The sequence below is a fragment of the Manis javanica genome, chromosome 2 (assembly GCF_040802235.1).
Source record: "Manis javanica isolate MJ-LG chromosome 2, MJ_LKY, whole genome shotgun sequence".
Classification (NCBI taxonomy): domain Eukaryota; kingdom Metazoa; phylum Chordata; class Mammalia; order Pholidota; family Manidae; genus Manis; species Manis javanica.
The window spans coordinates 179,158,133-179,179,964 of NC_133157.1; the positions used below are offsets into that span (position 1 = coordinate 179,158,133).

The 21,832-nt window shown below is 44.7% G+C and overlaps 1 protein-coding gene and 1 pseudogene across 3 annotated transcripts; one reads left to right on the forward strand and one right to left on the reverse strand.

Moving 5' to 3' along the window:
- Positions 1-46: 46 nt before the first annotated feature.
- GEM (GTP binding protein overexpressed in skeletal muscle) lies at positions 47-11,584 on the reverse strand. Of its 3 annotated transcripts, none has more exons than XM_017648910.3 (5): positions 11,431-11,584; positions 9,765-10,104; positions 3,517-3,593; positions 2,535-2,739; positions 47-1,431 (listed from the first exon to the last, which is right to left on the reverse strand). In XM_017648910.3, the coding sequence occupies exons 2-5, from the start codon at positions 10,093-10,095 to the stop codon at positions 1,154-1,156; spliced, it is 891 nt and encodes a 296-aa protein (XP_017504399.1). In that variant the 5' UTR covers positions 10,096-10,104; positions 11,431-11,584; the 3' UTR covers positions 47-1,153. The 3 variants fall into 3 exon arrangements, with proteins under 3 accessions (XP_017504399.1, XP_017504398.1, XP_036851403.1); XM_017648909.3 differs by having other exon boundaries at positions 11,275-11,567; XM_036995508.2 differs by lacking the exon at positions 11,431-11,584 and adding an exon at positions 10,331-10,867.
- On the forward strand, positions 10,489-21,151 carry LOC108390174 (protein maelstrom homolog; annotated as a pseudogene).
- The last annotated feature ends 681 nt before the right edge of the window (positions 21,152-21,832 follow it).

The following is a 21,832-nucleotide window of genomic DNA, read 5'->3' on the forward strand; positions in this document are numbered from 1 at the left end:
CAAAAAGTTATGTCAAAATAATCATATTGTTTTAAAAGGAAAAACATTTAAGACCTTTTTCCCAAAGGTTTTATTTCTTTTATAAAAGACATAGGTAAAAACTTGCATATTCTGAAAAAGATAGAAAATGGTAATAAAATGGACATTTTTCTTACTAAGAAATATGTTCATAAATATGCTTTATCAAATGTTAAAATGGTTATTACTTTGCAAAATAATAATAAATAGAGCAGAGCTGTGGCATACAAGGGTCAACCCAAAGACTGGAAATATTTATGCTTTGTGTTTTATAAAAATTCAGACCTTTGATTATACTTAAAAATTTGGCATTTTGCACTCTAGGTTATCAATAATTCAGATCTAAAAATGTTTTTATGATGTCCCTATGATTTTAAAAATAATGAAACATAAAAGGTGTTTTGACTAACTAGAATTTGATTAAAATAATTTTCCCCTAAATGAAAAATTTTAAGACACAGAAATAAAGACATAATTGTTGAACCATAAGTGGTACAGGTTATCAGCTCCCAATTCTACAAATTTCTAGATCCCTAATTATGGGCATTGAACCAAAGTTATTTGGTCAGCTTTAGTTTTCAGCAAGGGCCATCATTTCTTTTCACAGCTTGATGGAGCAATAGTCATGATCGTTATTCATGATCATGACCAGTTCTACAATCCTAGCTCCATGAATACACAAGGTGTAAAGCGAGTCATTCTCCCTCCTTTGGATAAATTCTTTGATGATTTTCCTGTATTTGTTTATGACCCACTGGCCTTAAATTCATGTATCAGAACACTGGGCAAAATTTTAATAGTGAAAAATTCTTGTTCTAGTCATTCTTTTGTAGGCTTCAATTCTCTACTATCCAAGGGAGAAAGGAAACACATGTGAACACCAAACACAGCCTCTCATGAGTCTTGGGTGTTCAAGTAGCAAGGTCAGGCTGTTCCTGTAAAGAAACTCTGACTCTTTGCAAAGATGTTTCATTTCCCACACATTATGTCGCCCACGAGGCTAGCACGCTAATTTCCAGCTGCAAAAAAGGAAGCCACATCTAACAATCCTTAAGGATCCAATCTAATATAGATTATTGGTCCCACTGGCCTTCAGTGATGTCTATCAGGGGGACATCTGGATGACTCTGGATGCCTAGAGCACAGAGAGATCATGGCAGGATTTGGACTTGAGCTTGAAGGCCATATTCTTGTTGTTTTTGGCCACGATCTTGCCCCAGAAGCGCCTGGCTTTCCTAGGGATGCTCTCTCTCCTTTTCTGGTAGGCGAGCCGCCGCTCATTCTTCTCTTTGCTGTCCCGCCGAAGGCGGACCTGCCGCACGATGCCCTCGAACAATTCCCTCACATTGTGCTGGACAGCCGCAGAGGTCTCAATGAACTTGCAGTCAAACACCACAGCACACGCTCTCCCTTCTGTTGAGAAGAGAAGAAAGTGAGAGGGGCTGCAGAGAATGACCCTGCACAGCACACAGCTGGAGGACTCCTAATTTTAAACTCTCCCCCAGGTAACTCTAAGTCAGTCATATTTTTGATGGATATAGAAGGCCACTGTGACACATTTCTCCCCAAGGTATAAATAGAGGCAGACAGTCTGACAGGAAGATTCCCAGAAGCAGAAGAGATGGGCTCTAGATCTGACCCATCATAAATTCAAATAAAAATGTATGAAGGCCCAACTTCATCAAATATGGTAATATTAATTATAACAGTAAAAAACCACAGTCTTAATTTATTGCACTTACTAAATGCCACGAACTATGTTAAATACCTCTTAAACATTTTTTAATGTTCACAACAATCTCAAAAACTACATTATTACTTTCAGATAGATGAAGAAATGGGTAGGGGCTGGGGAGTCTTTAAAAAACATGAGAGAGTTCACACAGCATGTAAATTGCAGATGTGAATTCAGGCCTGTTTCATTCTCAAGCTCAAATTCTTAATTCTTCCTCCTGACTCAAGTTTCCTGCACTGAAAATAAGAAACCTACCATTTGGCTTTCCTCTCTTAATAAAAAGCTATAAAACTTTGATGATATATTTTGCAAAAATTTTGAAGATTTCACAAATGTACAATACAGTTACAGCAAACTATACAAACAAGCCTTTCTGGAATAGTCTCAAATTTAAGGGTTCAGAGTTCCTGTCCTTCTTGCATAAAGATGCTACTTTTACTTCCCTGAACTCTTGAGATCTACCTGGAAACTGGAAAGGACAAGGAGAAACGGTTGGGGACCACCAGTAAATCCTTGAGCATGATATTTTCCCTAAAGGAATTTCAGGGAAAGCCTTGGGTATGAAGAAATTGGAATGTGCAGGTAGACCAGATGGACAAGGGGACAAGGAGGGTAGAGATAACCTACTGGGAATGTATGGGTCAGAGTATACATAAAACTACATGTAGCATGTTAATGAGTCCCCTGGCTCCAGCTTCATGAAAGAAGAAGGGAAGAGCACCTGTCTGAAGGAAAATGCAGGGGACCCAGAGGATGTTTCCATGGTAGCCACTCCTCTTACCTGACACAGACACTTCTCGGCACCGCACCAGGTCACTTTTGTTGCCAACCAAAATGATAGGAATGTCCTCTGTCTGCCGGGCCCTGCGGAGCTGGATTCGCAGCTCAGACGCCTTCTCGAAGCTGGCCCGGTCTGTGATGGAGTATACAATGAGGTAGGCATCCCCAACTTGCATGCAGTGGTCCTGGAGCCATTCATTCTCCCCCTAATGAGACAAGAACTTCCATGAGCTCAGGTTAGCCTGATAAATGAGGCAGCAGTTGGCAAAGAAACAATATGTACATCCTGAAACACCCTTGCTCATTTGAGAAAGGAAGGAAACTTATTCCAACTCTTCAGAATACACTGGTCGCCCATGCGGATGTCTGGTGGCTGTGAAGACTGCCAACCCAGAGAGCACTTATGCCAAAAAGATTTTTACTGTCCAATTCTTCTACAGCTTGAGTTGATAACTTACATGACCACTCTGCCAAACAATATTTCCAATTCCTATCGAAACTATCAAAAATGAGTCTTTTCCAACTTCCAAAAATCTCTGCCTTTCCCAAGTGATGAAATTAAGGATCCTTTTGTGAGAATAGGAAGGTTCTCAGAGAACAGAAGGTCTAGTGTAGACACTCAGAAGCCTAAAATCTTTAAAAAGCAAGTGTTGAGGATGAGTACTGAGAATGTCAATTTCATATAATGTGGTTTTATGTAGTTTAAAATGATCATCCACACTTTTTGGTACTTTCTCTAAAACAAATATACTTTCTTTGTATTTTTTTAATAGAACTAAAGGCAAATCACTGCAACTTGCTATTCAGAGTGCATTTGTGAATGATTTGTTCTTTGGAACAGTCTCATAATTCAAAGCTTTTAATAAAAAAAATGGGCCCACCTCATCTGGAACACCAAAAAGGGGCCAGGTCAGTCTTGCATCAAACGGCCTATCGGAAAGCAAGCCTTAAAGAAATTTACAAGAGCTACAGGCTCTGCATACCTTATTTTCCCACATGTCCAGAAGTATAATTGTTGCATTTTCACCATCAACAATCAATGTTCGCTCATATGTATCCTCTAGAAAAGAAAGAGTAGTGACATTGAAGTCAGGGAAAGAGGCAACACTTTTATATAAAAGGGTCATGTAGAAAGTGAACTTACCAAATATACAATGAATTATGTAAATATACAGATATTCACAAAGGCACATTACTCGTTTTTTTAATCACCTTCAATACCATTCTACATATATTCCTCCAGTACTTACCAAGCAGAACTACATCTTCTAAATGTGTTATCGCTAAGCCACTTGAGATGAAAGGCATTTGTTTTTATCCTTCCTGGGCCTTTTATATAGGAAAACCATTTATGAGGATAAACTCACATTAGAGCTTTTGACTCAGATTCAGTGGTTGATGCCCTAAGAAAACACTAACTGCCCAGTGGAACTGTAAGCCCTGTTCATAAGCCTTACATGGGAATCCACTAAGTCTTTCAGTGGGGTGATTACTGAATATTCACTGGCAATTTCAGATCTGAGCTCAGAGACATTTCTCCTCTTTTGAGATGTCCAAAAAAAACCTGAGTGTCCCTGTTTGGGCTCAAGTTTTCTTCCTTAAAAAATACAGTTCCCTAGGAATAAACGGGCTTGCTTTTCCATCTGAGGTATAGCAGAAGTGTAGCCTCCAGCTCTACTAGGTAATGGAAACTTTCCTCCCTGCACTTGGGCCCAGACTGAGTGTAGGTGAAGGGTGAATGCAGTACACTGGGCCAGAGCAGCACTAGTCCAGAAAAATTGGGACCGGGTGTGTGCGGGGGGTAGGAAGGTGGCGGGGCGGGGGCATTGACTGAGCTAACTGGGATTTTTCCAAGAGGCATTCCCATCAACCCCATAAATTGAGTCCATCCCCACTCTATTTTCACAGTGAAGTTTCCAGTTTTGAATTTCATCACTTGAAAAATACGATTTTCTTAGAGATTTTTTTATTGTTTGTCTTCCTGTTCCTTTTACCTGGAATCTGTTCCCTCAAACATCCAAAAGGCTTGTTCACTTACCTCCTTCTGGGAGAGGCATTCTTTGACCATCTATTTACAATAATAACACCTCTCCCTACCAATATTCCTTATTCCGTTCCCTATTTTTTGTTTCTTCATTGTGCTTACCACCATCTAACATGCAATCCATTTAACCTACTTATTATTTTCTGTCCCTCTTCCTCCCCTCCCTGAACGTTAAGGCACAGATTTGCATCTGTGCTGTTTATTGCTATGCCCCCAGTACTCCAGAGAGGACCCAGTGTGCTAGAGGGATGCAGTAAATATTTATCAAATGAATGAATGGATGGTAAACACGGCGTTGAGGCTGTGAGCACAAGCAAACCTGAATTAGAATCTGGGTGCCCTATCTTCTTACCTATGTGGCTCTGGACCACTTAAACTCCTGGGCCTCAGTTTCTTCATCTGCGAAATGGGATTGGTACCAGTTTCCATGCCTTAGGGCAGTGTGACAGTTACATATATTAAGTCTGGGCACAAAGCAGGAATGCAGTAAACGTCAGTGGTTACCATCACTTCTGAGTGGGGAGCAGCCTCTTGCCATGCTCAGCATTTCCTACCACAAGTTAAATCCTAGCTTAAGAATGTTACATTGGGAGAAACAGGACATTTCCTGTTTTAGAATAGGCTTATAAAAAGCGATGGTCCTGGTTTAATGTTTCTTCATCTAGGAATTGATATCAGGAGAGGGAAAGGAAGGACAACGTGGACAAATGAGAAGCCAGTTAACAGAGTGTCCCCTCCCCCTGTAGGCATCATTATTCTCAGGCAATTGTTTCCACTGGGGGATTAAACACTGTTCTGCCCATTGTGTGTACTGTCCACACTCTGCAGCGTGAATGGGATCACAGCAAGATGCACTATTTGGCTTACTGGAGAGCAGGGCCTCGTGACCTCACAGAGGCAAATGTATGCAACCAAATAGGAATCACTGGGCCCCCCATCCCCTTGCAGAGCAGCACAGTAGAGGGTGGGGGAACGAGGCCGACTGACCTTTCCTACCTCAGAGCTTTCATCTTTTCTTTAAAATCCTTCCCTGTGCTCAGAAAACTAAGAAACACACTTTCTCTGCCCTCAGCCCACCACTTACCACCCAAAAGCAGGTACAGGGGACTCTGGACTCCCCAGATGTTCAAATAGGAGCTTACTGCATTCCAACAGCTGAAGGGAAAAGCCGACTCTTAACTTTCCCTTGGTTTGAGAAAGATCAGAACAAGTCTAGGGAAAAACTGGACTAAGGATTACAGCTATGAAAGCAGAGCCAAACTGCTTGCTTTCTGGAAGGTTCCTGACAGGATCATTCCGTCAGGACTTGCCTTTGCCTGAAAAATCACTGTGTTGGAAACCCAGGAGCCTAAAACAATCCTCTACGCCCTGCTTTTGGGCTCGTGCCCCACACCTGGTCTATATATGCCCTCTGGCTAGGCGCCGCAAGGATCCGTCAGACACACAGAGCGCCCCGCCTGAGGGCCTCTGCTCACCGGGAGAGGGCCTGCCTGCAACCAAAGCTCTAGCTTCTCCTCCTCCCTTAGTCACTTACCTTTTAGACTTTTCAAGTGCTCATAAGATGAGAGGGGAAATAAAGTAATACAAAACTCTGGAAGAGTCCTTTGAAATTTGTCCCTGGTTAACATGTGTGGAGAAGGGGTTGAGGCCTACTGGCCTGTATGGCTTTTCAGTAACCTGGGTCTGGGGCAGTCCTCATTTCTCCAGCACTTTTGGGGAAAGCTATGGGTGTGTACTTACACTCTATAGCAAGAGAAATCATCCACATGAGATGGGGTGCAGTTTCTAGGATGGAAGGTTGTAGTCAGAAGCCATTTTCCTTGGACTGGTGTACCTCCATTTCTCTTTCCTCACTTGACCCCCATTGTGCGTGGAGGGCCCTGTGCCCACTGCTGGCTCAAACACGGGGTATGGAACCTTACAGGAGCTCTCCCACATGCTGGAACCAGCTCCTGGAGCCCCTCAAAACTTTTGAGGCTCCAGCATCCCTCTCCCATAAAGCTCGCCAGTGCTTTCAGCTTTCACAGCCCAAGGGAAGTCAGTCCTCTGCTCTAGAGGCTCAGGCCTCCTCTGCCCGCCTCACAAGGCCCCAGGCAGGAGTGCCCAAAGTCGATGGGGACTACAAGCAATGGAAGTGCCAGTTTTTAAGACAGGCCCACGGAAAGGAGATGGGAGATTCAAAATCGCCACCAACTAGTGTTCATTCCATACTTACTATGAGCCAGGTACTATGCTACGTGCTTTATCTCCCTTAATCCTCTTAATACCCTATGAGGCAGGCATTGTCCCTCTTTCCATAATGAGGCAGCCTGAGCAGATGACCCAAGAGTGCCCAGGTGGGTCAGTGTCAAAGCTGCGGTCCAAGCCCAGTGGCCTGCAAGTCCAGCGCTCTCTCCCGTCCTTCCTGTGTGCGGGCAGGATGCCTTCTCACCCATCTCAGGGCTGCCAAGTCCTAGCCGGCCTAGGGTCCTGGTCAGAGACCACCTCTGCCGTGAACCTGTGCTCTGATTTCCACAGCCAGAAGTAATCTTTTCTCCTCTATACTCCCACAGCACTGTCCTTGTACCTCTTCCAAGACACTTACCACATCCTATCCTGATTCACAGATGGTATATATCTAATCTCTGTTGCATACACTGGAAGCATCTATAGGGAAGAAGCCCCATGACTCTTCATATGTCCCCAGAGCTTCATCAAGTTCCACACTATATGTTCAGTAACTGTTTAGGAATGAATGAATGAATGAATGGCATTACATGTGTACAGAGAGTCATAAGATTATTGCAATGTAACAGTAATAACATCCATCTTTATTAGGAGAAATAATGATGAGAGTATTATGTAGGGGTTTTTTTTATGGTTAATGCTAAAAAAAGAACAATGTGGGGGCATGCCTCGGAAAGCCCTCCTCTTGGGGAACACAAAGCCAACCAGGGATTCCAACAGAGCCTACAGATAAGAGATGTAATCTTAGACAGTAAAAAATTAAGTTACTCAAATAGGACATGTTAATAAGATGGATCACCTGAGAAGCTTCGTGTTGTCAAAGACTCTGAGGAGAAAGAAAGAATCCCCTCCCCCTGCCCCACTATTCAACAGAGATTTCCCAAATACAGAAGCCTGCCATCCCAAATTCCAGACACAAGTGGGCTTCACACCCTATGCCTATGGGGATGCCACCCTCAGGAGAGAGACCACCCCACTAATCAACAAACATGTTTGAAAGTCTGCTACCTACTGACTTTTTCAATTCCTCCCTCTTAAAAAAAACAACAAAAACTCTTGGTTGATCTCTTCCTTATATTCATCTCCAAAATCCTGTATTGTTACTTCTTAAGGTATTATTTTACACTGCTCTGAATTATAGCCACTTAGCTCTTTCCTACAAGGGCATGGTGTTATATTACTCATCATCGAGGACCACAGAGCCTCGCACAGAGCCAGACATGAGCTCATACCCAGAGCAAAGCACCACGCAGCTTAACAACGTTTGGATGCTAAATCCAGCGGCTGTAGGCACAGTGAACAGACACAAGGTTTGGGTCCAAACTATAACTGGGTTTGAATTCTGGCCATACCATGGACTAGCTCTCTCTCTCTGGGAGTCCTTTGACTTCATAACTCTACATTTCTTCACCTGTAAAATAGGGATATTAATACCAAATTGTTTCAGTTTTTGAAAGTATCAGCAAAAAAAAAAAACCTATGGGAAGTACTCAGCACAGTGCCGGGCATATAGCAGGTTCCCCATCAATACAGAATGAGAACACCACTAAACTAAGATTACAAAACCCCAGGTTCTAAGCCCAGCTACCCCACTGTGTGATTCTAGATAAGCCACTTGGCAACCCTGAGAGTTCACTTACTCACACGAGTACAGGACTTTTATGAGGACCAAAGTAAAGAGTAGCAAATGTAAAGTACTCAGTAAAGTGCCTCTCCCGTTGCAACTGTGCATTCTAGATGTAAGTTCCTCCCTCCCTTTCTCCTACAGCAAGATATCCACCAGCCTTTACAAAGTAACAGGAAACCAATTGTAAAATACTATTTCCCCCTTGACTCTATCTTCCCCTAGACATTTGTTTAGCTATAGTCCTGCAGATTCCAGAAGCAAGATGAGATATCAATGTTTTATCGATGAGTCATCATTTATAGTCCCATTCAGGAGCTGCTCATGAAGCGGTGAACTCCCTAACACTGGAGACAGCCAGGAAGAATAAACATTTGGCTGAAATGGGCTGACAGCAATGAGCAAGGAGTAGGATTCCTATGCATCGAGTAGAAGGCAGAACTGAGTCATCACTAAGACATCTTCCAATTCTAGAAGTCTGGGATTCAGCTGTGAGTAGCAACCAAGAATACAGATAGACTGTGCCACTTGGGCAAGCACTAGAAGGTTCTCCCTACATTTCCGCAGCTGCTAACAGGGACGAGAAGCTACCCTGGTCATGTAAGGTGGAAGATGCAAGCTGTGGCCAAAAGACACTCTGTGAAAACCACTGACTTTTAGGATCCTATTATTATTGCTTCCCAGAATATAGTGCTATATGCCTTACATGTATTTGAAGACTTATATGCACTTTTTAGATTATCTCACCTCCAATCAGTTTTGGAAACAGGCAAGACAAATAAATATTTTAAATGAGATAGTACAGGGAAGATTGTCTTGAAAACTGTTAGGACCATACAAACAAATGTATCATCATTGTTATACTTCAATTTTTTAAAAATACCATACTATTTTAAATACAGATTTTAAACTACTTTATACTCTCGAAAGACCCTGATATTGGTGGAAACAAACTGATGAATCCATCTAGTTTTCAAAATGATTTGGTTTTAGGTATAACCACAGAAAAAGGCTGTGTCTACACTGAGCTCTTGAAAGGTTTAGGTCAGAGGTGGGATCCTGACTTTCTGGCTCTGTCCTCTTTAGTCAGTCTCCCCCAGTCCCTTTAGAACTGGAATCTAAGAAATTTCCCTGCTGATGCAGATTCTATCTACGAGCATTTTCATCTTCTTGTCCCGATGGCCAGTGCCAGGGCCCTTCTGAGGACTCAGCTCCCCAGCCAGTGCCAAAAATGCATAATCACAGCTCCCAGCTCTGCGGATAAATGACCTACCCGCCCACTCTGTCTGCCTGGACCACTGCTGATGAACAAAAGCCACTGGGGCTGGGCCACCTACCTCCCAGCACCTCGCAGTCGCTGTCCATGCTGTCATGCACACCCGCAAAGATGTTGGCCAGAGTGGACTTGCCCACCCCCTGCTCCCCTATGAGCACCACCCGGTAGTAGGTGTTCCCGGACTCGGAGGAGATGACGGAGTCTGTGGAGTCAGAGGACCAGCTCCGGCGGCAGTGGTCCTCATTGGTGGCAGAGTGATGGCCACGCTGGCTGTACCGGGAGGGCTCTTTCTGGACCATCAGATGCCTGCCGTCGGCCGGGATGCTCCAGCGCTGCTGCTGTGGCTGCGTGCCCACAGTGCCCTGGCGCATGGTGACATTGTTCAGAGTCATGGTCAGGGCCTGGAGAGCAAGGTGGCCAAGGTGTGCGCATTAGTAAGCATGAGCAAGAGTTCATTGGTCTCAAACACAGTCGTCTTCAGGGATATTTTATCAGATGGGGCAAACCTTAACATAAGGAACCCCAATGAAACAGCTCCCAAACCAACAGGCTTTCAACGGGACACACCCACACACACTATTAACCAACTCCTCAGACAGACTGTTAATCTGCAAAAAGAAAAAGTACCCTTAACATCGCCCACTGCCCTTGGGATTCCTCCTTGGGACCCCCCGTCAGAGCTATGACAGAGGAAACCAGAAAGAACCAACAGCCTCCAGGGATGAAAAGCAACACATTAATGGAGCTGGGGACCAGCTGGCCAGGTTAGCTGCTCTTATCTAAACATGGCTCTTAATTGCACCAGCATCCAGCAGCTTTTGGGCCTTGGTGGGAAACATACGGCAATGACATCACTCCTCCTTGCAGGACTGGACAAGTACTTATTGGAACTACCATGTTTAGTAAAGTTGCCCTGATGCTCTCCAGATGCCTGAACAAGCTATTATTTGGTGGGGGAGGGGAATTTCTGTTGGAGGTTTATGCCTCAGCTCTGCTCTCTTGCCAACAGATAGCACGTTTAAAACATCCCAGCCCCAGGCCTTGTGGTTCTAGCAAGAAAATGACCTGCCTACCCTCAGACCTATCAAATTTGCAGAGAAAATGCTTCACTCTTATTAAACCACGTCCATTCTGAGAGTTCTTTAATTCAACTCTGATTTCCAACTTTCTGAAGCAAATCAGAAGGCCAAAAACTCTGCCAAATGGCAGTCAAAAACTTGGCTACAACTTTCCCTGGTAAGACCCTCCCCTTGCCCGGAGGTCTGTCGTCCCAGGCTACTTGAGATAAGTGGAAGCGTTCTCATCTTAATCAGCAAGATCCACTTGTGAGAGTGAGAAATGCACAGACTCTCCACTTCCCACTCACCCCAACACGTCGGCCACTAACCACCATGACTGGCCGGTTTTTTAATCTTAAAAGCAGCGCTTCAGTTGGCCGACTTGCAGTCAAACAACGAAAGCTTAAGTATCACCAAGGGCTGGCTGCCCTCTGACCACACAGTCAGTAGGAGGTGACTCTGCTACTGAATTGAAATAAGGAAACCTCTGACGACAAATGAAATACTTTGCACCTTTAACTCTGCCGCCGACCAGAAAGCCACAGCGCAGACAGCACGTTCAGGGATCTTCCTTCAACTTAGAAACTAGTTCTGCGGGCTGGGAACGCCCACTCCTTCCCCAGCCTCTCCCCGGCGTCCGGTGGCCCCTTTCTGCGCCGCCCGGCTTACTTGGCTCGGCCGGGTGGGCGTCCGCGGGGCGGTGCTTCCGTGCACCGTGCGCGCTGCTATCCCGGGGCCGCCGAGCACGAGGGATCTCGCGCTGTGCCCGCCGTCCGAGCCCGCCGCCCGCAGCCGCCGCGGCCCCACGCTTTATAAAGAGCGTCGCCCGCCCGCGCCGAGCTTTTCCGTGACGTCAGCGCCCCTCCGGGAGGGGCGGCTCTGCAGTAAACTCCTAGTTGCAGCCGCCGGGCTAAATCAGTTACTCGCAGTCATGTGACCCCTCTCTCTCTCTTTTTAAAAAATAACAATTCAATCCCGGCTCCTTTATTCTGTTTTGCTTTATTTTTACCAGGTGAGCACAGAAAGATGGAAAAATACACTAAATGCCACTAATCGCGCTTCCCAGCAAAGCACTTGCAAGCTCTCGGGATAAAAGATGGAGCAAGGGGAGGTTTGAATGGCAAAGCCCTGCTTTGCCAAAAGACAAAAAAAATAAGAAACAAAGAAAGAAAGAAAGAAAAACAGGGATCAGCTAGGCGCAAGCGGGGACTTCAGCCTCTAGAGTGAGTGGGTCTGCGGCTACCTTGAGTGGTCAGGGCTTGTTTAGCATCTTCTGCAAGGGAAACAGTCTCTTCCTGCCTCCTGGCACCTTGTCTGGAATGGAGAGGCAGAGGGGTCCCACACTGCTTTGTTCCCCTTCTCTGGCACGGACCCACAGAGAAGGGGCCAGAGAGAGGTGAGCAAAGGGAACAAGATCTTGAAAAGGGCAGTTCTGAAAAATAACTTACTTAGGGATCCAAGTAGACTATGCTAAATACTCCCAGCCCTCCTGCCCTGGGCCCAGGATGCTAAGGCCTCTCAATCAGGGGATTTAATCCACGTCCCCATCAGCAGCATCTCTGTACCAGGCTTCCTGGTACTGCTGAGCCTGGGCATGGTGCCAGTGCCTCCCAGCCATGGGGAGGAGCCCTGAACCAAGCAAAGGGAACCCAAGAACCCCCATCCCCTACCCAGAGACTCTCCTGAATAAAGGGTACAGGATAATGATAAAAACAACTACTACTATCATTTACTAAGTACCCCAGAGTACCTATACTCAATAGGTAGGTACTGTTAGGCCTGTTCTGTACCTCAATCCTTACTATAATTCACTATAATTCTGCGAGGGAGATATACTGCTACCTCCATTCTATGTAGGAGAGAAATGATACTTGGCCAGAGAGCTTGCCCAAGGTCACACACAGTTTGTGTAAGTGGAAGAGTCAGGACTCAACCTTGTTTTCCTAACTCTTTGCAGGGCACCACCAGCCGAAGGGTTTCAGTGACCTCTTTCTGGGGACATGGTCATTTCCCAGACACTGTTTAGAGATGACACTGGCCTTTCCAAAGCATCCATCCACTCTTCCAGCCAGCTTCTTCTCTGGGTTGGCTCACGGGTTGCGGAGGCAGCCAAAGCACCAGCACTTATTCCAGCGGCTGGACTGCTGTGATTAAAAACCCTTCTTGGTGACCCTGCAGGCAGTTATCTGCTTTGGGGATTATCCAAGTGAGCAGCTGCTGGGACCTGGAGGTCCCAAGTTGGCAAAGGTGGGATCTGTAGAACAATGCAAACTTAGAGCTCCTTTAGTTCTAGGTGCCCTGGCTCCAATCTTCTGCTTATTTTATACACGAGGAAGCTGAGACCTGGAGGGATGACTGCCACTCAGTTAGTAGATGACAGACCTGGAACAAGAACCTGGGCATCACACTTTCCTGGATGGTGCCCTTCGCTTCCATCAATTTTTCCTTCTGTGCTTAGCCAAGAGGGGTTGTCTGCAGAAGTGGGGAAAGGAGTAAGAGTCGGGGATGAAGCAGGGGGAGAGAGAGAGAAAGAGAGAAGGAAAATTATCCAAGCGTATATCACTGACTCCATGCTAAAACACATGTAAAATAATTTGTTGGTTATTTCATAATCACCCATGCTTTTTCCATGTTGAGCTTCCTATTCTATCAACTGGTCTCAAGAAAAACATTTTGTGGCTAAAAACTAAGAATAAATCAGAGTTTACAAGCATATCATATAGCCTCTCAATTCTACTTCTGCCCATTAATAAGAACCTAAAATTCTTCACATTAATAAGAACCTAATTCTCTGCCTAGGTAATATCTACTATGAACTGCTTTTCATTGATATATTTGAAGCACACCAAAGAAAACAAATTCTAAAGATTGCAAAATGGGTTCAGGTCACTATTGATTGGGTAAGTACAGCAATGTTGTGTTTGAATTAAATAATTTAATTTAAGATTTCTTCTTAAATTTTCTTTTACACAAGAAGCCAGATGAGAAAACAACTACTTAGGAAAAGTTTCAACTGAATGACAGTTACCATTTAGACAAAAAGCACAGTTACAGCTCACAGAAAGTGCATTTGAGAGCCAAATCTTATCCAGCATTGTCCCAGCTGCCTCATCCAGGATTCAGCTCCATGGGACCATCTGAGGGTATGGAAATGGAGAAAGAAGGTGGAAACAGGCATTTGGGCAAGTGGCAAGTTCTGAAGAGGAAAAAATTGGCAGAATATTGTAGTTTCTTGCTCTCTGAATTATTCTCTCTATTCCTTCTGCTAGCATTTGAAGGCTTCCTCAGATTCCAGCTCACAAAGTATAGCCGGGAGACAGGACTCAAGCCAACAAGCCTGCCCTCACATTACTGAACAGTGTGCATGCCTTACCGCAGTGAGTCCTCTTATCACTGCAGCTAGCCAAGTTTATAGCTGAAGATGCTGAGGAACGAGGGGAAATCACTTGTCCAAGGTCATAGATCTGCAGGCAGCAGAGCTGTGCTCTCCAGGGCCACAGTCTGAAGCTGCTCTACTTAGAGTCCGGGATACACTTCAGCACCATTCCCACGCTAGCCCCATCTCAGCCCACTCCCTTCCCAGCTATCCTAGCAAGAGGAGTTTTTATCTGATTGGCCAGAGGCCACGACCTCCACTGGCTACAGGTAACTCACAGGCAGGGATTCTCCACTTGCAGGCATGAACCATGCTCTTTTCTTTTCTCCAGGTCCCTGGGTGAGAAAGTCAACTTGGGGTTCCTCTGGGCCCTGACTACCTCTCTGTCTTTGCAATCGACACTCTTTCTTGCAGTGAATAGACCTGAGCAACCCATTCCCATGATTTCAAAAAGGGATGAAAGAGGAGGGAGAGAGGTAGGGAAGGAGTAGAACCTTTGACCAGAGCTGTGGGTTAGGCTATCAGGGACCCTTCAACCAGTAATATAATATTACTTTTAAACTCATCCCTTAAAAACTGTAGGAGGGGCGAGATGATGAGGAGGCCCAAGATCTGTACATCCTTTGGTCTGTAAGATGACCCTAAAAGCAACAGAATCACCCACTCCATCTTTAACATACCATACTCCCTCATCTGTCCCCAAGACACTGCGACCAAGGGTGTGCTTACTCAGGCCACCAAGTCAGTGCTACTCAGTGGCAAAGGTGACACCATCCCTTTGCTTTTCCACCATCAAAAGGTGGATTATAGACTGGGCGCTGAGTGGGTGATAAAATTAATGGTTTTTTTTTCATTGCTTTTTAAATGTTTTGCCTTCTGATGCCTTTAGGCAGGTTCCAGTTCCCCACCATTCTCATTGCTCCCTATGTTTTCTACTCCAGCCAGCCTCATTCATTCAGATCATCTACTTGTCCCCAAGGGCATTTGACTTTGTAACCCCTGAAAGGGTTAAAAGAAAAAGCAAGGCATCGGAAATGCAAATTCAATCCCAGGCCTTTCCTCCTCTCAGCCTCCCTGACTGCTGTGGATGTCACCAAACCCCAGAGGCCTTGCTGCTGTTGTTCTGAGAATGAAAGAGCTACTGAGTGTGGCAGTGCTCTGCCAGCCACGGAGCACTGTGTTAATTCAAGTGTGACTGTGATTATGACCCAGGAATGAAGGACTGGAGCTAGGCTACCCGCCCCCTTTTTACTGCCTGTTAAGGCTCAAGTTCAATTAATCCAGCAGAATTCAGGACACATGAGACAGAGGAAGGAATGGTGGAAAATGTACTCATATGGATGTTACTAAGAAAAAATAACTAGCAAGGAGAGTGGTATGTTTCAGTTCTCTGTAAATGAACAAGGAGCTGGGGTCAACTACCCAACCTACATAATAGGTCTCCAGCAGCCCCAGAAGCACCCAGGAGGAACTGGGTGGGAGGCAATGTGCAAAGCGTGAGCATAAAAAGAACTGCCTACCTCCTCTGGGAAGTCTAAAGAAGGAAAGAATTACTATATGGAAAATCATTGCTTTACAAAAGGAGAAAAAAGGCTCCAATTGCAAAATCAAGAGAGTCCTGATTAAGAGAAAATAAAGACCAAAGAAGAAAGGATGGCTAAGAATAACCTCCCTACATCCAGAGGCCCCCGTGACCCAGATGGACCCTCCCTCCAGCTGCATGCCCCTTTGGGCTGGCCCAGCTTCTCATCAGGCTCCTGCTGAGAAGATTTAATTTTCCATTGAAAAAAATCTTAGCTGTCACCCTTCCTCCACTCTCTCAGCATAACCTGCTGTAGGCCTTTACTGCTCCAATGGCAGAACTTGCTGGAGCCTCTCCTCAGATTCTGCAGGGTAAGTGCAGATGTGCAGAAGGCCATGGGAAGCCTCCTGAAGAAGGCAGCTGTTCTCTGCCCAGGTTCCCCCATTCATTCAATCACTAAGCAACAAATACTGAGCATCCACCTTATGCCAGGCCCTGTTTTAATGGCTGGGGATAAGGTCTTCACACTCATGGAATTTGTGTTCTGGTGGGAGAAATAATAAATAAACAAACAGTGGTAGATGGAGGGCCCTAGGCATCAGAGGATGAAGTGATCTAAGCCAGGCAAGGTAAGTTCACCCCCTTTGCAAAGGATTAGGCTAAACATGGGCATGTGATCCTGATCTGGCCAATATGATGTAAAGGGAAGAATATTTGGAAATTCATGGGAAATAATTTCCTCACTAATAAAAAGAAGGCCATCTTTGCCATCCTGCCCTTCCTTCGCCGTAGGAGTACAGGTATGCGGAGAGCTCTATGCTGAAGCTGGAGCCGCCACCTTGAGACTACCAGGCAGCACATGGATGATGAAAAGCAAGAGCCTGGGGCTTTAATGACATCACTGACATGCCAAAGAATCCTAGTCACCCGCCTCCAGACATTTTATCAGGGAATAAGCCACCATTAGTTAAGTTTTCTATTAATGACAGCCAAACAAACTTACAGACAGGTGAGTTTAATTCCTTAGGGAAAGTAGTAGAAAAACTGAATTTGGCAGAGCATATCATGTTCTCCAATCCAGCAAAATCAACTATAAAGCTGATATTTTGATCTCCATCTACCTGCCTATATATCTCAGTCAGTTTAGAGCTTGGACAACAGATTAGTGTTTATCACTCCCTCAAACCCCAACTTAATCAAAAGTGGAAGTCGTATCTGATTTATTTACCACTACACAGCCTGTGTCTAGCACAGTGCCTGGCTTATAGTTGGCATTTAATAATTATATTGCATGAATGAATAAAGATGAGATTATTTCCAGCTAGAGGAACTGAGAAAGACCCTCGGTAGTATATTGTAGTGATATTTAAAATCAGCCTTTACATATAGTAAAACTCATAACATTCTTGAGAATAATATCAACTAACATTTATTGAGATCTTTGCATATTCCAGGCACTGTGAGCAAGGTACTATCATAATGCCATTTCACAGATGACAAAATTGAAACATAGTTTAATCAACTTGCTTAAGGTCCCACAGCTAAAAAGTGGTGAAGTTAATTAAGATTTGAATCCCATCTTCTGATTCCAGATAACATGGACTTCATCCAATAGGCCACTGGGAGCCATCAGTTCAACAATTCATCTCAACAGATTGACAGACCTCTTACATGCCAGTCTCCAGGAAAAGAGTACATAAAAGACAGTCCCTGTACACAGTGGTTGAGAAGAAAAACTGAGGAGTTAATAATATTAATAGCTGCCCTTTACTGAGCTGAATATTTTGCTAAGTGATTTGCATGTATCATCTTATTTAATATACTTAACAACCCTATGTGGTCATTGTTAATAATCTGTCCCCATTTCACAAATTAGGAAACTGCAGCATAGAGATATTAATTAAGTTGCCCAGAATCACCCAGCCCAGTGATGGAACTGTTATTTGTAGCCAAGCAACTTGACTTCAAGTCAGAGCCAGGAATCTAAATTCATCACTGCAAAACAACAGGACAGCTGCTGCGCGGCAGCAGGAGGCAGGTGACGAGCTACGCCTCAGTGGGTCAGAGAACACTTCACAGAGAAAACTTCAGTCTGAGTTTTTGAAGAATGGAAGCACGGAGAGAAACCGGATGGTGTGTGTGTGTGTGTGTGTGTGTGTGTGTGTGTGTGTGTGTGTTCACACAAGTGTTCTGTGAAAATGCACACACCACCACTTGAGCAGGAGCCAGGAAATACGAAGCATCCCAGTTAAAAAAAAAAAAAAAAGCAAATGCAAAGCCTCAGAACTATGGGCATTTGGGGAGTCACAGGTAATTTAGGGTGACTCAACAGCAAGAAAAACGTGGGAGGAATGAGAGATAAGATGGGTCAGGGTCCTCTGCAAATTCTGAGCTATGGCAAGTATATGAGGGCAGAGTGCTCTGTTTAGTCTTCTCCCAGGAACACAAAGTGCCAGCAGGAGCTCAGGCAATGGAAGGTGGGGAGAAACCTCTCAAGGTACAGGAGCAAACAAGGAGCAGCCAGTGCGGTCACCTGGAGGGCTGGTGAGATGCGGGTGCCATGACACCGAGGTGCACATCTGCCCTTTCCCATACAAGGGCTAAGAGGCTCCCACAGTTTTTATGAGGGAACAGCTCCATAAAATGGAGCAAAGACGCTCATGAGCCCTCCTGGCTGAGCTCCCAGAGGTAGCAGGGAGACCTGGAATCCACCAGGACCCCCCAGACCACCCAGGAGGGATAGGCCTCCACAGCGCCACCAGCTGGAGCAGGGAGAGGCTTCCTGCCCAAACACCCACCCTCCATTCCAGGGTGCATTTCTTTTCCCCACGCCCTTCTTCACTCCTCCCAACTCCTTTGTCCTTGGTCTACGTTATTTTTCTGAGCATCCAATATACAGCAAGTACGGTCTGTGCTCAACCAGAGAGTCTCATCTATACCCAACGCAAACCTCATGGCTGGTTGGGAACTGATGTTTCCAACCATTAAAACTTACATGAAAACTGTAAATCTTCCTTTGACAAGTGAAATGAGTAGAGGCCTCCAAGAAATTATGAAATCATCTCCCCTGGGGAATTCAGCAGGAGCAATGCATGACCCAGTGGCAAATGCACTTGCCATTTTTCTTTCAAAATTAAAGCACAATCTGAGGTAGAGCAAAGCAAGCTCCTTGCAAGTGAGACATCGACTTCTTAGGTATTGGCCCAGGTGCTAGGCTCCCAGATACACAAATGAAAGCCACACAATCACTGCCCTCAAAAAAATCACAATCATTGAATCCAAATTTAGTACTGAAGTGTCTGTTCAAGTCAAGTGTTTGTTCAGGAAGGCCAAGGCCTGTCAGTATGGATAGGCAGGAACACAGTGAGGCTTCAGATGGGAAAAGGGGGAAGGTACATGGGGCCCCCCATTCCTACTACACCAAGATAGCCTCTGCCCTCCAAGAACATCGACATATGAAAGAGTAATGAGAAGAGAAAATAACAGAAGTCTCCTCAAATAGAAATTAGTATTTGGTGTTTAAAAATCTAAGTCCATTAGTTCCACCCCCCTTTATCATGTCAGATTCTCCTGGTATATTTGTTAGTCCCTTCTAGGTTGCAAAAAAATGACATATACTTAATTGGGAGCTTATTGTAAGAAGGTAAGAAACCATCCTGCTAGCTGCCCCGCTGGGCGTCAGGGAGAACCCAGGCTAACACAGGCGACCAGACCTGCGCTATGTCCTCACGGGCACTCGTCACTGAAGAAACTGGACACTACCTCAAGCCATCTTACTTTTTAAAATGGTGACATATATTACAAAAACATACATATCTTGAGGCCCTAAGAAACTTCTTCGTGTGATCAGAGCCAGGAAATGAAAAGGTAGCAGAAGCCAAGACCCCGCATTGCCTCCCTCCCTCTCTCCCCATGGCCTCTCCATGTCTGCTGCTTGCTGCACATCTGTTTCTTTATTTTCTCCATACACCAGCTTTGTCTGCTCACCCCACAGGTCCATGTCCCTTAGCCCCAGCCACAGCAGACACACCGTCTCTCAGTCCCAACTCCAAAGCCCCAGGAAAGAGCATCTGATTGGCTTAGCTTGGATGAAAATGCCACCATCAGTCCAATCATCTGAGGCCTGGAGGGTGGGGCCTTGTAGCACAATCATGACTGCCACAGAGGAGCCTTAAGAGTGTGAAAGAAGGACATTCTCACATGAAAGGGGTGCTATGAACTGAACAGCACCAGAAAAGGTGTCTACTAATCTTTGGCTATCTTGTCATCTCTCCCTTCCCTTGCTCCCTTCCTCTGTGACTGAGCACACTGTTCATAGTGACCTAGGTATGGATAGTTTCCACCACATTCACTAGGTTTCTCCCTTCTCTTATTCTGTGCCCCATGGCATCTGTTTACCCACAGCTACTACTGTTTTGTGCCTTCTACACACTGCCTGTCTCCATGTCTCAGGTTCTGTCCCACTTTAGTGTCAGCATCTCTCTACCTAAATGGATTTCACTCTCCCCAGAAGTAGACTTGATTGGACCTCAACTGACCTGTAGCTCTCTCTGGGTTAGCCATGAATCTATCAGTTCATCAATCCTGGTCCCATCAGCTGCGGCCAGGGTAGAGACATCACAGGGCTACAGAATAGAAATATGATGTGTCTGTCTCTTTTAAAACTCCCATTGGTTCTCAGTGATATATTCTTTTCTCTTATTTCATGTTTCTGTGTTACATTTCTCCATAATTCATGGTAAGAATTGAGTCACTGTAACATCTAATATTAATTAGCTTGTATTTCTCAGTGCAGGGCAGGAGAGAGAATATACTGCTTGTCTCTACTTGTTTAAATAAGCAATTAACAGAGGACTTTGCAAGAAAAATCGCAGTCCTACCAAGATCGTAAGGCCTTAGTCACCAAGAAGCTTCTCACTGTGGAGGATCTCACAGTGGAGATCTACCAGCAAAAATTTCTCAAGGAGCCCTCTAAGACCTGGGTTCAGAGCCTCCTAGATGTGGCCATGTGGGATTATTCTAGCAACACAAGGTGCAAGTGGCATGAAGAAAATGACATTCTTTTCTGTGCTTTAAGCTGTTTACAAGAAAATCGCATACTGCATCAGTAACTCCCTGGCCACTCTCTTTGGAATCCAGCTCATGGAGGCTCTCGTTCCACTCCAGGATTATGAGGCCAGCAATAGTATGACACCCAAAATGGTTGTACTGCATGTGGGGCGTTACCAGAAACTAAGGGTTGAGAGTCCAGGATTCTCTAATTTCCACTCTCCTAATCCAGAACAAAGAGCAGACACACCCACTGGTGACTACCCATCAGGGGTGAAAATTTCTAGCCAAAGCAGCAATGTTCGGGGAAGAGGAATCACCCACTTACTAAGAGCATCTCCAGTCCCTCCAGCAATATCCACTGATTCTCCAACTGTGAGACTCTGCTCTCACCTTACAGGTCCCCAAACGATGGATATAAATCTTTCTCTTCCTTATCTTAATGATGGTGCTTTTCAATTTCTAGAAAAATAACAGGCCCAACTTCCCTTAAAAGAAGTTGGAGAAGATATTTGCATTTTTGCTTTTTTCTTGAGGGCTTGTTCTACTTCCTGACTGTCTGATGGAAATGCGATTAAAGTTTTGAGTTCTGTAAGAACAACAAAAAAAAAGTCACCAAGAAGCACGGGTAAAGCACTGTCTGCTTCTGTTTTTTGCAGAAAAAAGCTATAGGCTCAGAAGTTTTCCTCAAAAAGTACCATGACTTTCAAGCACTTAGATGATAGAATATCTATCCTGTTTCCAAATACTCTCTAGACATAAAATGAGCTTCTTAGGAATCTCTATGAGCACTTTGCATGTCAAACAGTAACTATTTTAGCATTTCACATATATTTTATAAAATTACTATTGTGCTTTTCAATGTACTATGTAACAGTACCATTAGTTGGTGTTTTAATAAAGCCAATTCTCCTCAAATTCCTACTTATTCTCCTCAAATATGTACTTCTGAGGACCTTAAAGTAAAATAAGGTAGACAATTGATAGATAAAAGGAAAAAACTCCTCACCCATTACAAAATCATTAAGACTGCCACATAACTTCTTGGTGACTAAGGCCTTACGATCTTGGTGGTAGGACTGCGATTTTTCTTGCAAAGTCCTCTGTAAATTGCTTATTTAAAC

Bases quoted from the DNA above. Each gene is read 5' to 3' on its own strand.
- GEM (XM_036995508.2), bottom strand. The intron at 2,740-3,516 runs GTATGCAGAGCC...TTGTCTCATTAG, and splicing joins TGGACATGTGGGAAAATAAG to GGGGAGAATGAATGGCTCCA. The intron at 1,432-2,534 runs GTAAGAGGAGTG...TCTTCTCAACAG, and splicing joins CCGAGAAGTGTCTGTGTCAG to AAGGGAGAGCGTGTGCTGTG.